This window comes from Melitaea cinxia, chromosome 18, assembly GCF_905220565.1.
Source record: "Melitaea cinxia chromosome 18, ilMelCinx1.1, whole genome shotgun sequence".
Taxonomy (NCBI): domain Eukaryota; kingdom Metazoa; phylum Arthropoda; class Insecta; order Lepidoptera; family Nymphalidae; genus Melitaea; species Melitaea cinxia.
Genome location: NC_059411.1, coordinates 2,415,505 through 2,429,360, shown reverse-complemented (window position 1 = coordinate 2,429,360; position 13,856 = coordinate 2,415,505). Strand labels below are relative to the sequence as shown.

At 33.0% G+C, this 13,856-nt stretch overlaps 1 protein-coding gene across 1 annotated transcript; it reads right to left on the bottom strand.

The window, feature by feature from the left end:
* Positions 1–10,196: 10,196 nt before the first annotated feature.
* Positions 10,197–11,573, bottom strand: LOC123662442. The gene is made up of 2 exons (XM_045597285.1): positions 11,324–11,573; positions 10,197–10,942 (listed from the first exon to the last, which is right to left on the bottom strand). Exons 1-2 carry the CDS (start codon positions 11,571–11,573, stop codon positions 10,197–10,199), a joined length of 996 nt encoding a protein of 331 aa, XP_045453241.1.
* Between the last annotated feature and the right edge of the window lie 2,283 nt (positions 11,574–13,856).

Genomic DNA, 13,856 nt, shown 5'->3' with positions numbered 1-13,856 from the left:
TTAACTTTAATGTAATAGTTTATACTTAGCTGAGGTACGGCACAGCAGGAAATACCAAATCTCTCACCAATACTCAAAATCTGGAGCAGCCCGACTGGGAGAATACCACAACCTTACATGACAACCATACGTTCACAGATAAATAATACTGTTCTCAAGCAGTGCTGTGTCCCTGTGGTAAGGTAACCAGGGTTTCTAAGGAGGGATTAGGGGTAGGGGATAGGGGTTAAGCAATATGCTTACGATGCTTCTGGTGTTCCAAACGTCTATAAGCTACGGTTATCTCTTACCCTCAAGTGTAATGTACGCTTGTTTGTCAACCTAGTTGTATTTAAAAAGAAATGTAATTACATATATTATTTATATGTTCAACTCGACTATTCGATGTTAATTACATATATTATTTATATGTTTAACTCTACTATTCGATGTTAGGATACAGTGTTTAATTAAACATATTGTTCTTTTACATAATTTCGGAACATGTATCCTACACAGGCACGTCAGTTCTATTTTAACTTTTACAATTAAATAAAATTATAATTAAAAAAATATTTATTAAATAAAGTTTACATAATAAAACCTTAACTAATAAAATAAGAACAACAATTCAAATAAATAAATGAAATAATTTACTAATTTATTTTATTTATTTATTTATTTACTTATTTACAGGAAAAAAAACAATTTATGTGATAAACAGTGCAGCAAAAACAATGAACAGTTTAACAGTACACTGTGTAGTTTAACAGTGCACTGTGTTAATTACTACAAGCGTCTATAAACAAAAAACTTTCAAAGATAAAGGATTGAATACTTTGAACAAACCCAACATCGAAGAATGTGTTTATTTATAGTTAAATGATAAAGAGCTGGAGAGCTCTTCAATTATTAATGAAAAAATGTTTTAGAATTCAATATTAAATTATAACGCAAAATAAATTATTTCATTAGCCTAATTACACATGTTGATTATGCTGTAAAAAAAATATTACAAACGTGAAAAATTATGATAACGATATTATTCCGAGAAAGCTCTCGAAATGATATCGTTATGATAATTTTTTAAAGCTGTTAAATAAATTAAATTTTGTAGGTAACTACGGTACTGTTAGCAGCAGTAACGCGCGCTTTCTTCTTAAAGATCGTTAGTGACGAAAAATTTTTTCAAAACAAAACTTGTAAGACGATAATTAAAAATGTATTAAACATTCGACGAATAAATGTACAGTAATGACGAAGCACTACTCAAAAGTCAATGACACGGGTTTTTAGTTTACCTATAAAGATGTTCACTTCTTTTCGATAATTTCTATCGACAAATATAAAGAGTTTCAGATCACAGAGATATCATCTTGTAATACAACACCATTAATGCGTTTTGTTATAAATAGCCCTGTAAAAATTCTTAATAAATAATTACAATCTTCCGCTGTATCATATGATATGATACTCGTGATATGTCACAGTAGGAAACCTGTATCTTTTTCGTAAACTTTATCTTCTGGAAGGAAAACATAATAAGACGATAGGAACCTTCCTTCGGAAGTTTCATTTCATCGTAATAAAGCGACGTGTTGGATTAATTCTGTTTCCCGTCGCCTTAGCAAGGGACATAATAAGCCTACCGGACTGCGAGCAGTTTCTTCGCTTTAATGTTATAATTATATGTGACCGTTTTTATATATGTATAATGGTCTTATTCTTGTATATTAATAACAAATATATGCTAGACCACAAGTGTATCTAATTAATTCAATGACATATTAATTATGGATGATCGCACTACTTTTTTAGACTGAAACTATTTTTTATATCACTAGGATGGCAAACGGCGGGATCCAACTGCTGGCAAAGCCAAAAAATTAAACATGATGATGATTTGAAATACACAAACCGAAGACGCGCGATATACCCTCTCTTCCCGTTGGTGTCGTAAAAAGCAACTAAGGGATAACAAAGTTCCACCTTGGAACTTATAAAACCGACCGATGGCGGGATAACCATCCAACTGCTGGCTTTGAAATACACACGCTGAAGACGGACAGCAGCGTCTTCGGTACGACAAATCCAGCCCTGCGGTCAACAACCCGCCTGCCCAGCGTACGAACATGTGGAGGCCTATGTCCAGCAGTGGACTGCAATAGGCTAAAGTCATTATTTATAAAAAACTGATATCAATATAGTAAAATAAAAATGTTTTAAGTCATACCATTATTGTTGTTGAAATGACAGTGTTTTAGATAAGAACCAGCTGATATACTTAAAAATATAATTTAAAATAATAAATACACATGTTACAATAAAAATTGGGACAGGAATATAAAACAAACCCTGGAGTAGATAACGGGGACACTGCAAACTGCCGAACGAGGTAGTCAATGTCAATGACACCCATAAAGTTACATTCTGTTTATTCACAGACATCTTGTATGCATGTTTCTAGGCATAGAAGCTAAACAACGTTAACTGCATTTCCCTGTCGAGTGAACGTCAATCGAATGAGTGAGCGTCTGAAGATATTGCTCGTTTCCGCTCACTTACGTTCACAGATACGGAATGACATTCGCAAATGGTTTTTATGAAACGATTTTTTTTTTTTTTGTGTTTTTCTTTTATAAAGATAAAATAGAAAGGATGCATTAGTTGGTTGAGTGAGTTGGAGTTCCGGTACATCAATCAGAATTTCATAATTATGTATTATATTATAATTTTGTTTAAAAAATGTACATCTTTTTAATTTTGGCATATTATGTAAGTACGTTTGAATATACCTACTTTATAGACTTCAAGCGATTTCTTGTGACTTGAACATAGCCGTAACTATAGAGGGCGCATCTCGACAGCCTTTTAGTGGCGTTTGAGAACGGATACTAAAATTTTAATTGATGAAACAAACATGCTTCTCATAGGTGGACAAAGAGGGCTATGCCCAGCAGTGATATGTTACACGCTGAGTAGATTGATACAAATCATTCAAACCCTAAAAATCTAAGCAATAAAAATATCTTTCATCTCTTTGGTTTCTATCATAGCAATATCTAATATAACTTGAAAAATGGTTACTACAATGATACCAACTTCCGAATTCAAAGAATCCAATTTAGATAAAGATTCGTAACGATCATTCATTTGGACCATTTGAAACATATTTATATCACATAAGATTTGAAATAGTAAAACGCAAAGGAAATAATAATTAAGCGTTGAATTCGATATTTGATATCTTGCCAAACATTTTACTGAACTGCAACCGTTGTTTTAATGTTTTGGCAACAGACGATCTGACATGTAACAGATCGATTAATAAAAATAAATTTGTGATAAATAATAAGAGCAACTTGATATCATGCATTTGGGATCGGGGATAATAAAACACATCTTTACCAACTATTGTAAAAAAAAAACTGTTTTTATCATCACATCACATAAAAAATTGAATATTTCACAATTGATGTTTTAATTCAATAAATAGGAATTAATAGGTGTAAAACTGCAAAATATCACACATCACACTAGGTAACTCTAACTAGGTAGGTCCACAAAAATGTAACCATCTATGACAAAGGTTGGGGAAGGAGTCCAAAAATCGTGAAATACGTGTGACATATGGATGGCCCTAATTGGCGTTAACAACTATTTTCCTATTTTAAATTGATAAACCAGCGTTCATTTATCATCAAAATATCACCATATTTAGACATACGACAGTAACATAGTAACATAATAATATACGTATGAATTTTAATAATAATTTTATAAAGATTTACCTTATGTACAGAAATCAAAATCCCTTAATGTACAAATTTAACCCTTAAATTAAAGGCATTTATCATATGTACCTTGTAATAACTTAGTGGTTTTGTATTCAATATAGCAAGGAAATCTGATCTTATCCTTAAAGATATATTGAAACTCGTATATTTACGACATATTCCGGAACATAGCTCTGCTTTGCGGTTTTATTCACGTAACATCACATTCCGTTGAAATTTCGTCAAAAATCTACACATAAAGAAGAACAAACCTGAACGAACTTTTGCATATAATATTAGTAAAATGAGAATCTGTATGTCATCTATACTTATAAATAATTGTGTGTGTGGGCAAACGAAGAAAAACCGACTTCAATTATATCGACAAGTAATACAACGTAGGTAGACGAAAAAATAGTCAAGTGAATACGCATTATAAAAGATTGGCCAAAAGTTGTAATCAGATCTCGATGAAATTTAAATGTGACCACATGATAAACATCGGCTTTCGTTTAAATTAAAAGTCATCAAAATCGGTACACCCAGTTAAAAGTTATGGGGATTTTCGAGAGTTTCCTTCGATTTCTCTGGGATCCCATCATCAGATCTCCTTTCCAACAATAAAGAATTATCAAAATCGGTTCATAAACGACGGAGTTATCCCCGAACATACATTAATATATATATATACACGGTCGGTACGGTATATATATATATACGGTCGAATTGAGTAACCTCCTCCTTTTTTTGAAGTCGGTTAAAAAAATAGTTATGATCGTTTAATAGTTATGTCCTGTTTTAGAACAGGTCTAATTCGGTAACACGAAATAATCATAATTGTATTTTTTAATAGCTTGCTAAACAGCGATTTTCTAATAATTTTCCTCCTTAAAAAAGGGGGTGTAAGTAAGCAAATTTTATATTTTCTGTAAAAAAAAAATATCCGACCCAAAATTAAAGAAACTGACGAAAATTAAGTAACATTATAGTTAAATCTTATGATAAACTAAGTTTGGTCGAAAAATTTGTCTAAAATTCAATATGTACGTTACAAGTGAAACCGCGGGAATGTTCAAACTATTTATAATATTCAAAAACATCTTCCAACATTTCATCGTTATTATCAGCTTAAATTTGATTGTTTATGTAAAGAAGATTTATTCCTGTCGAAACTTTTGAAAGCCCTTTGTTTATCCAACTGTAAGCCTATTAAGTTCTTGGAGCAATTAAGAAGTTCGATTGTGTCAAGATGTCATCTTTGAGTAAATTTATTGACTTATCTTACTTAACTTTAATTTGATTGTCCCGCTGACGCGGTTGGTAGTGGAAGTTACCATATATATTTATATTTATTTATATAATATTATCTAAATTTATACTTATTAAAAAAAATCTTTAACTCTATCAAATGGACCTACAACACTACATTAAGTTATGTACCATCATTTATCATCATCATCATCATCATCATTTCAGCCTATTACAGTCCACTGCTGGACATAGGCCTCCACAAATTCGTGCCAAAAAATGGCGTAAACTCATGTGTTTTGCCCATAGTCACCACGCTGGGCAGGCGGTGACCGAGGCGGGTTGGTGACCGTATGTACCATAAGAACAGTCAATTGTAAGTGTGATTTATTAATTATTCGAGACCAGTATTATTAGAGTAGATTATATCATGTTAATATTAACACATTTAGAACCCTTTAGTTGTTTAAAATAAATATATACTAAGTACTAACTAATTAAAATTTTATAAATAATAAAAAATGTTGATCTCAAACAACGTCCATATAATGAAACTTTTTGAAATAATTATGATCGCTTGCAAAAGTAAAAAACTTCAGTTTACATTGGCAAGTAATGCAACGTAGGTAGTCGAAAAAAAAGTCAAATTACTACGCATTATTATAGAGAAAAATCAAAAAATAATCGTCAGATCTCGATCAAATTTGAGTAGGAGCACACGACAAGCACCAGGCATACCAAATAAAACGAGAGTGGATTAAATCACACGTCTGAGGTATAACTTTTTTAGTTGCCCCTACAGTAATATATGAAAGGTAACTCTCTCTATTTCTATCTTCACGAACTTCCCCTCAACTTCCGTTTGCCTTATCCGATCACACTTTTCGTAACGTTCTCGTCACGCATTCACCAACTTACTCCCCAAGCCAAGCGTGCGTAACGAAGTTTAACTTCAAAAAATACAGTCCAATTGAGAACCTTCTCCTTTTTTGAAGTCGGCTAATATAGTCGGTATTAATGGTAAGCACTCAATTATGTAATAATAACAATATTCGTAAGAACCTCACGAAACGACGGTTGACAGATCATAGATTTATGGCAACAATAACTTTTGACAGTTTGAAACACCACTTTGATAAATAGGAAACTTTGACAAATAGTTCAGAATATTATCACCAACACACACAAGAGTATGTACCTACACGTACAAGAGTTGTTTTACGTTTGTCCTTTAACGACTTTCCAAAAACTGTTAATCTTAAGTGACCATTTTCATTTTCGGCTGTGTATTCGATAAGAAAGCTCAAATGTATTTTTTATACAACTGTGCAACAACAAGCGTACGGCTTTCCAGATTATAACTGATTAGCGTAGCTTATAGACGCCTGAAACACCAAAACTATTGCAAACGTGATGCCGAACCTACGTCCAGTTGTCCCTCAGGAGTTATAATCGCCTTACTCACCATAGCAACACATCACTATTTGAAAGCAGTGTTATTTAGCTGTGATGTTCTGTAAGGTCAAGTTACTTCTCCAGTCAGGCTGCTCCAGATTTTGAGCAGGATATTTCCAGCTTTGCTAATCCAAATATTTAAAACTAATCATAAACGTTCATGATTACAGATTTATTTTCATTAACAGTTGAAGTGCTTATTAACTAAGTCAGTCTATTGTTATTTGAATAAAATCGAAGCATTTAAAAGCTAATTAAAAAAAATTAAGCAATAATATGATGTTAAATCGAATCAAACTGTATAAAATTGTTGTTTGTTTATTACTTATTTGTCAACACTTAAACTTTTTTATTCTGTCTCTAACGAAATTAAAACTCCTTAGAAATAGAGTTACACACAACATAAAAACATACAATACCAAGACACTCACACAAACACAAACTCTACACAACCGTTTCTAATAAGCTGGAGTAAAACAAACACTAGGCAATCAAACTTACAAAAATGATAAAATTATCGTAATCACTGGATAAATGTGTGATCAAATAAAAATCACGAAACCATACAAAAAAGTCAATACGGGAACCTCAATTTCGAACTCATATAAAATAGAAGGGATGAATTGTAATGTAACAAGTCTCTCTTGGCACATGCCCAAAACACGTTCAGAGTATCGAACCTTGCCCCAACTGTCTCCATCATGACATGTGATTTATGATAAAATTCACCATTCATGGTGCGACAGGCGAATGGTCGATAATTGCTGTGGGTGATTTATTAAGTAAGTGGTCGACGGCGTTAATAGTACGATTTTAGAAAGCTGTCAAGTGAATTATAATTAAATGAACATTAGTATTTACTTTGGCGATTGTTTTAGTGATGCAACTCTTCTCACACAATGCTGGCGGTTCGTCGCAACGTGAGCTTAATTCCCGTTTGGAGAAATTATTGTTATTTGTACAGTTATTTATTTCTGGTCATATCTGTCATTTAGGATCGCCACTGCGCCTCACTCCGCAATTAAGGCCGTTGGTCTAAGTTGTTATCATAAACACAAGTGCGTGATCATTACTCGTGGTGGAGAAATAATCGGCCAAATTAAAATAAAATCGCATGGCAGATGAAACGAAATTTTCCCCCTATTTAAATTTATGTTTTTATGAGCAGTTAAATGATGACATACTACCACTTAATCTTTCAGGGATTAATGGTATTAAACCGGGTGTCCTGGATATTACCCGCAAATGGGTTCCCCTGCGATACCAAAAAAAAATCTAACAGTCCGAAGATCGTGACTTCTTTAAGTCGGACTATTTCACTTAATAAGCACTTGTAGTAGATTGAATAATGAAAAAAAACTGTCGAGAAACTTCCATACAAATTGGCATCAATTAAATATAGCTGGCGTCTATCGATCAACTGTCAACATTGCTGTCGACGCATGAATGGCCCCTTAACACGTAACAGGCAATTTATAACTAAACTTTAAACTACGACGAGAAACGGATCACCGAGACAATGTATCTATTGCGACAGTTAATCAAGAGGACATTCAACTCACGATATTACCATATTTAGAAATAAAATATGCATTCGCAACAAGATTACTATGACAGGAATTATTATTAAATTATGTGTTAGGTATTTTAAAAAAAAAAGATACTCTAAAAATTGTAACCTAAAATGAGAATCTATATTTTTGTTGAATATTCAAGAAGTTTGTTTTTTATTTGATTATATCTGGCATTCACATTTTTGGAATTATCGCCATGCATAATGATGATAGTTTCAAGATAATCGAAATGAACTTCCGCCTTTTTATTGAAACAATCCGATTAGATTCGTTTCAATACATTATAGTACGATGTATGTATATTGTACTAGGTAAAAAATAATCATTTTTATTCTTCCATGAGCTTCTGCCATGAGCGCGTACCTAGAATTATGTAAAGGTGGGGTAAAAAATAAATGTACCACTCGATAAGATAAAACTCGAAAATTAGTAATTTCTATTTAATTATTCCAATTTTCATTTACTTTCACTATCTATTCAATAATAACTTGCGATGGTCTTGACTAAATCTAACTAAAGTTTCCTTATCGAAATCTAAATATCATATATTAGCTTCGAGTCAGGATGGGGCAAATGATTTGCCTCCTTCCAATCCTTGCCCCGACGTGGATACGCCCATGTCTGCTGCACTTCATTTTATAAAATTAGACAACGTATTTTGATATGTCCTTTTTGAGAGAGTTTTTATAGTAACCATATAAATGATTTTCTGGATCAGTATATTTATTATTCTTTTCTTGCGTATTGAAATAAGTTGATTTATACCACAAAAAGTTACGTCGTGCCTGCCTTATACTACATAACATTCTTGTTTAACGTTACTTAATAGTGGGCTTATTCACTAAATGTGTAGAAGAGTAGAAGATAGTCTTCTACACAAATAAATAAAATTGGAGTGTCTGTTTGTAATATTAAAATAACCGCTTTTTACTAAATGCATATGGATTTATACACGGTGCATATACCAAAATAACTTTTTCTTAAATTTTTGTCTATCTGTCTGTCTATCTGTTTGTTCCGGCTCATCTCTGAAACGGCTGGACCCATTTTGACAGGACTTCCACTGGCAGATAGCTGATGTATAAGGAGTAACTAAGGCTATTTTTATTTTACAAATGTATTTATTTTATAACACTATGGATTAAACAATAACTTTTTTGCTTAAATTCCACGCGGACAAAGTCGCGGGCACAGCTAGTAGTAGTTAATTTGTTAAAAAAAAGGTCTATTCAAAACCAGTGGGGTACGATATGATTAGAATTGTTTAAAAAGTAATAACTCCACTTCTGGATGGTGTAACGGTAACAGTGTAAAATGAAACCTAAATTAGATTTCAAGCTACAAGTATACTGCCACGACCAATTTAGTGCAACAGAATTTGCGTTCTAAAAAAATAAAAATCCAGGCAGTCCTTCTAAGGTTGCCCTGGATACTTTTTTTTTTAATATATTCATACACAGACGTCAGCTTGTTAAAATTTTATTATCTGTTAAAGCTAAGGTATAAAATTGCTCAAATCTATATAAGACCCGTAGAAAATCCCTTAATATATGGTGGCTTCCATTATGGCACAGCAATTGAACCGAATCATTCGTTTTATCATCAAAATTAAAAAAATAAAAAATATGTAAACAACACATAGATACAGCAGTAATATCGTTCGAGACAGGTTTCATTTCTTAATCGAAATATCGCGTAAAAATTCAATTCGTTTATTTGATATGAAAAGTTTATTGAACTTGCAAACTCTTGTTTAGAGTACATGACGACAAATTGAATCCTACAATCGCAAGGATGCCAAAAATCTGTATCTTACATGATTAAATGGTAAACTTTCTGCCATATAAACTGCTCTTGGCAACACTCCAGAATAGCAGTGTTGCCAGCCGATGCGATAGTATACTGACGCTTAGATATTTCATATAAAAATATTAACTATATGCATGTAAAATTTAAAAGAACTGTAAAAGCAATAAAGTATACGGGTTTTTTCTCTTTCACTTAAATATCTTTTAACCTGTTTATCAATAAAGTAAAATACATTTTGTTATTTGTCTTATTTAATATATTTTAACGCAATGTCGTAAAACTTGTTTTGAAAAAATTTAAAACTGTTTTTATAATTTATAAGTAGTTAAAATTTTATTTTGTTTAAAACTACTTACTAATAATATAGATACCCATATTCAATATCATAATCTAAATAATCTTTCTCTTTTCTTGAACCACTTCGTCTCTTGTCAAGCATATCAGCCAGTTCTGGATATGCTGCAACAAGCATTCTCGCATTTTGTTTACTAATCGTACCATTTACAACTATATCTCTGAATGTTGCATTCTTTATGTATTGCTGATTCATTGATTTTATTTCGTTCAAGCGCTTTTGCAGCGCTGCATCGATTTTGATCAATTCCGTTTCGTGAATATCCTGTACTGCCTTCCTTTCTTTTATGTACTGCTTCTTCATGTCCTCTATAAACTTTTTTAATTGTTTCGTCTTCCTCTTTCTTGCTGTTGTTCCATTCCTAAACGACCTATTTAGTATCTTTCTGATTTCTCTTACAATTCTTCGGATCGTTTTCTTTATTTTACGTTTTCGTTTATTCCTCTCTCTCAATCTTCTTTTCCTATCTCTGCGTTTCCTTCTTCTCTTACGCTCTTTAGAACTTCTTTCCCTATTTTTCTTTTCTTCAGATTCTGTATCCAAATCGGAATCGGCGAACGAAACATCGAAACCCGCGTACAAATCGTAATTGGTTACTTGTAAAGCACAGCAGATAAACTTTGTACGACCACAAAAGTAGTCGCCGCGGTAAATTCGGTATTCTGGCTCACATTCCATAGGGAGCATGCATGATCCCCAAGGCGCATCGTGTTGATTTGGATCCCCACAAGGAACGCCCCAGGGTCCTTAAAATATAAACGTACAAAGAAAATTTGAAGTTAAACTTAAAAACAATAAAACTAAGGTAGAATCTCTTGCTCGCTCCGCGGGTTAACGGATATATTCCCTACTATGAGTAACGATCGCTATCAGGTGTACATGATAACAACCAGGACCGACACCTTAACGTGCTCTCCGAGGCACGGTGGGAAGACCAACAAGGACTAGCAACCAGCTAGAAAGCCAGAAATAAATATTTGTATAAACACAAATATCCACTTCGAATGGGAATCGAACCCATGGCCGTCGATGTTTAGGCACCGCTGACACGGCACACGTACGGTCGTCTGTGTGTGAGAAACTCTCATACTCAATTGAAAAATTCAATGTAATTCTTAATATCTTACTCGCTGCAACCATGTTGACCATATCTCCTTTAGGCAATGAAGAGTTGATTGCTTCTAATTTTTTCTTCAACCAATGCTCTCGCCACTCGTCCTTCCAATTTTTCATCTCTAGACTGGAACTACTTGAATCGCTAGATTCTGAATCCGTGTCTTTTCTTCTCCTAACATCGTAATTTGATCTTCTGTTATATCTGGGTGCTGATTTCTTTGGAAACTGGTTAACCAATTTAGAATTTTGATCATTATCCATCCTTAATGCTTTTAAAACTTCTATTTTATCTTTATTTTCACTTTTTACGTATTTCTTCGGTTTTTCAAAAGGATATTTTTTCTCCCCATTTCGCACAACAGAATTCCCGTTACCGGCTTTGTATATTGATGAAACGAAATTGCTATTAAAGTCTGAAAACTGAGTTGTGTTGATAATTATTATATAAATTAGTATTAAACAAGAAAGAACCCTCATTTTACGTTTACATGACTCGAAACAGTCTGTAACGAGACGCTATCAATTTGTTTTGTCGTAAAACGTTTTATGCAAGCACACATAAAATTTGTAACATTCAATTTTTATTTCCCGTTCTAAACCTTTTTAACAGCGAAATATTTTATTACATTACTAGTGTTTACATAGTTCTCATATGCTGTTAAACTAAACATTTTTCATACATGTATAGTATTTACTTGTGGCTTAGGCATATATGCTTTTGCCTCTATCCACCGTAACTTCAAAAACACGTACAACCATTGTTTCCAATTGCTATAACATACACTTTGACTATCATATATACTATATGGAGAAGAAGCTTTTGCTTTGCAGGGGAATATTTATTGGTTGATCCAGTTCAGTTCCCAATTGATTGAAAATTACGCGAGTGAAACCGCCGCACACTTATAGTTATAATCATGTGTTCCAAAGGTTTTTCTTTCATATAACGATCACGACAAGCACACGCCAATATCGTCCTTATGTCGGACATTACATTAATTTATTGTTATTGGTTTTCTCGTTTTCGTTTTTCAGTCGTTTATTATTATTTATGAGCGGTAAAAGGCTCCTTGACGAAATATCAATAAACGTGCCATTTATTTTTCACAAATACAACAATAACTGTAGTCTCTCTGTCTAGTCTGCAGAATATGCTGCGTGTGCTGCCTAAACACCAGCGGTTGCGAGATCGATTCCCGTTTGAAGTGGATATTTGTTATTGTAAAAACATTTCTTTCCGGTCTAGATGTATACTTGTGGTGGTCCCCACCGTGCCTCGAAGAGCATGTTAAGCTGCCGGTCCCGATTGTTATCACAGACTGATAATGATCGTTACTTATAGTGGGGAATGTATCCGCCAACCCGCAGTAGAACAACGTGGTGGATTAATGATCCGTTCGGGATGTTACGGGCTAAAATAGGCTGTATATAGGTATATATTAACTTTACCTACTAAATCGTTATCAATAGGAAATGATGAGTATTCATTTAGCGTTAAGAAACTACACATTTCTCACGAATTTATCCTCATTACATTTCGAAATGTGACATTTTACAGTTTGATGCAAATCTACGAAATACAAGTATACGTCATAATACAATCTCTCGTAATTTAAACGTCTGAAAGTGTCCACTTAATATTTATAGTTAGCAGCTATAATCAGTTAAAAGAATAATTGTGTTTGCTCGCAAACGAAAAAAAAAACCGACTTCAATTACATCGACGAGTAATACAACGTAGATCGACGAAAAAATAGTCAAGTAACTACGCGTTATCAAAGATTACTCAAAAAGTAGTTATCAGATCTCGATAAAATTTAAATGTGACCACATGATAAACATCCGCTTTCGATAAAATTAAAAATTATCAAAATCGGTACACCCAGTAAAAAGTTATTGCGGATTTTCGAGAGTTTCCCTCGATTTCTCTGGGATCCCATCATCAGATCCTGGTTTCCTTATCATGGTACCAAACTAGGGATATTTCCTTTCTAACAAAAAAAGAAATATCAAAATAGGTACATCCAGTAGTAAGTTATGCGGTATAATACAACGTAGGTCGACGAAAAAAGCGTCAAGTAAAAATGCATTATTAGATATAACTCGAAAACTAGTTGTTAGATTTCAAATAAATTTAAATGAGACCAATTGGCACACACCACCTTTCGATTACAAAAAAAAATTGTCGTAATCGGTCCACCCGGTCATAAGTTCTGATGTAACATACATAAAAAAAAAAAAAAACATAGTCGAATTGAGAACTTCCTCCTTTTTTGGAAGTCGGTTAAAAAATATCTAATTTGACCAAGATTCCATATTTTCTAATGCTGTCTTACTTTTATTTATTATGTACGTATAGGTAAGTCTATTTAATTTTATAAGGAATTAAAAACATTACGTTCTTTCGTGATTTCGAATCATACATTTTATCAAGCTATTTTCAAAATACAAAAGCAAACGAGCGGCCTTATAACAATACCATTACCATTTTGAAATAAAAAAATTTACAATAGGTCGTTTCAGAATACATGAAAGACAAAATTT

Excerpts from the sequence above, each read along its gene's own strand:
- LOC123662442 (XM_045597285.1), bottom strand. The coding sequence starts at position 11,573 with ATGGATAATGATCAAAATTCTAAATTGGTTAACCAGTTTCCAAAGAAA. Across the intron at positions 10,943-11,323 it reads GGTCAACATGGTTGCAGCGA|GACCCTGGGGCGTTCCTTGT; the intron begins GTAAGATATTAA and ends TTATATTTTAAG.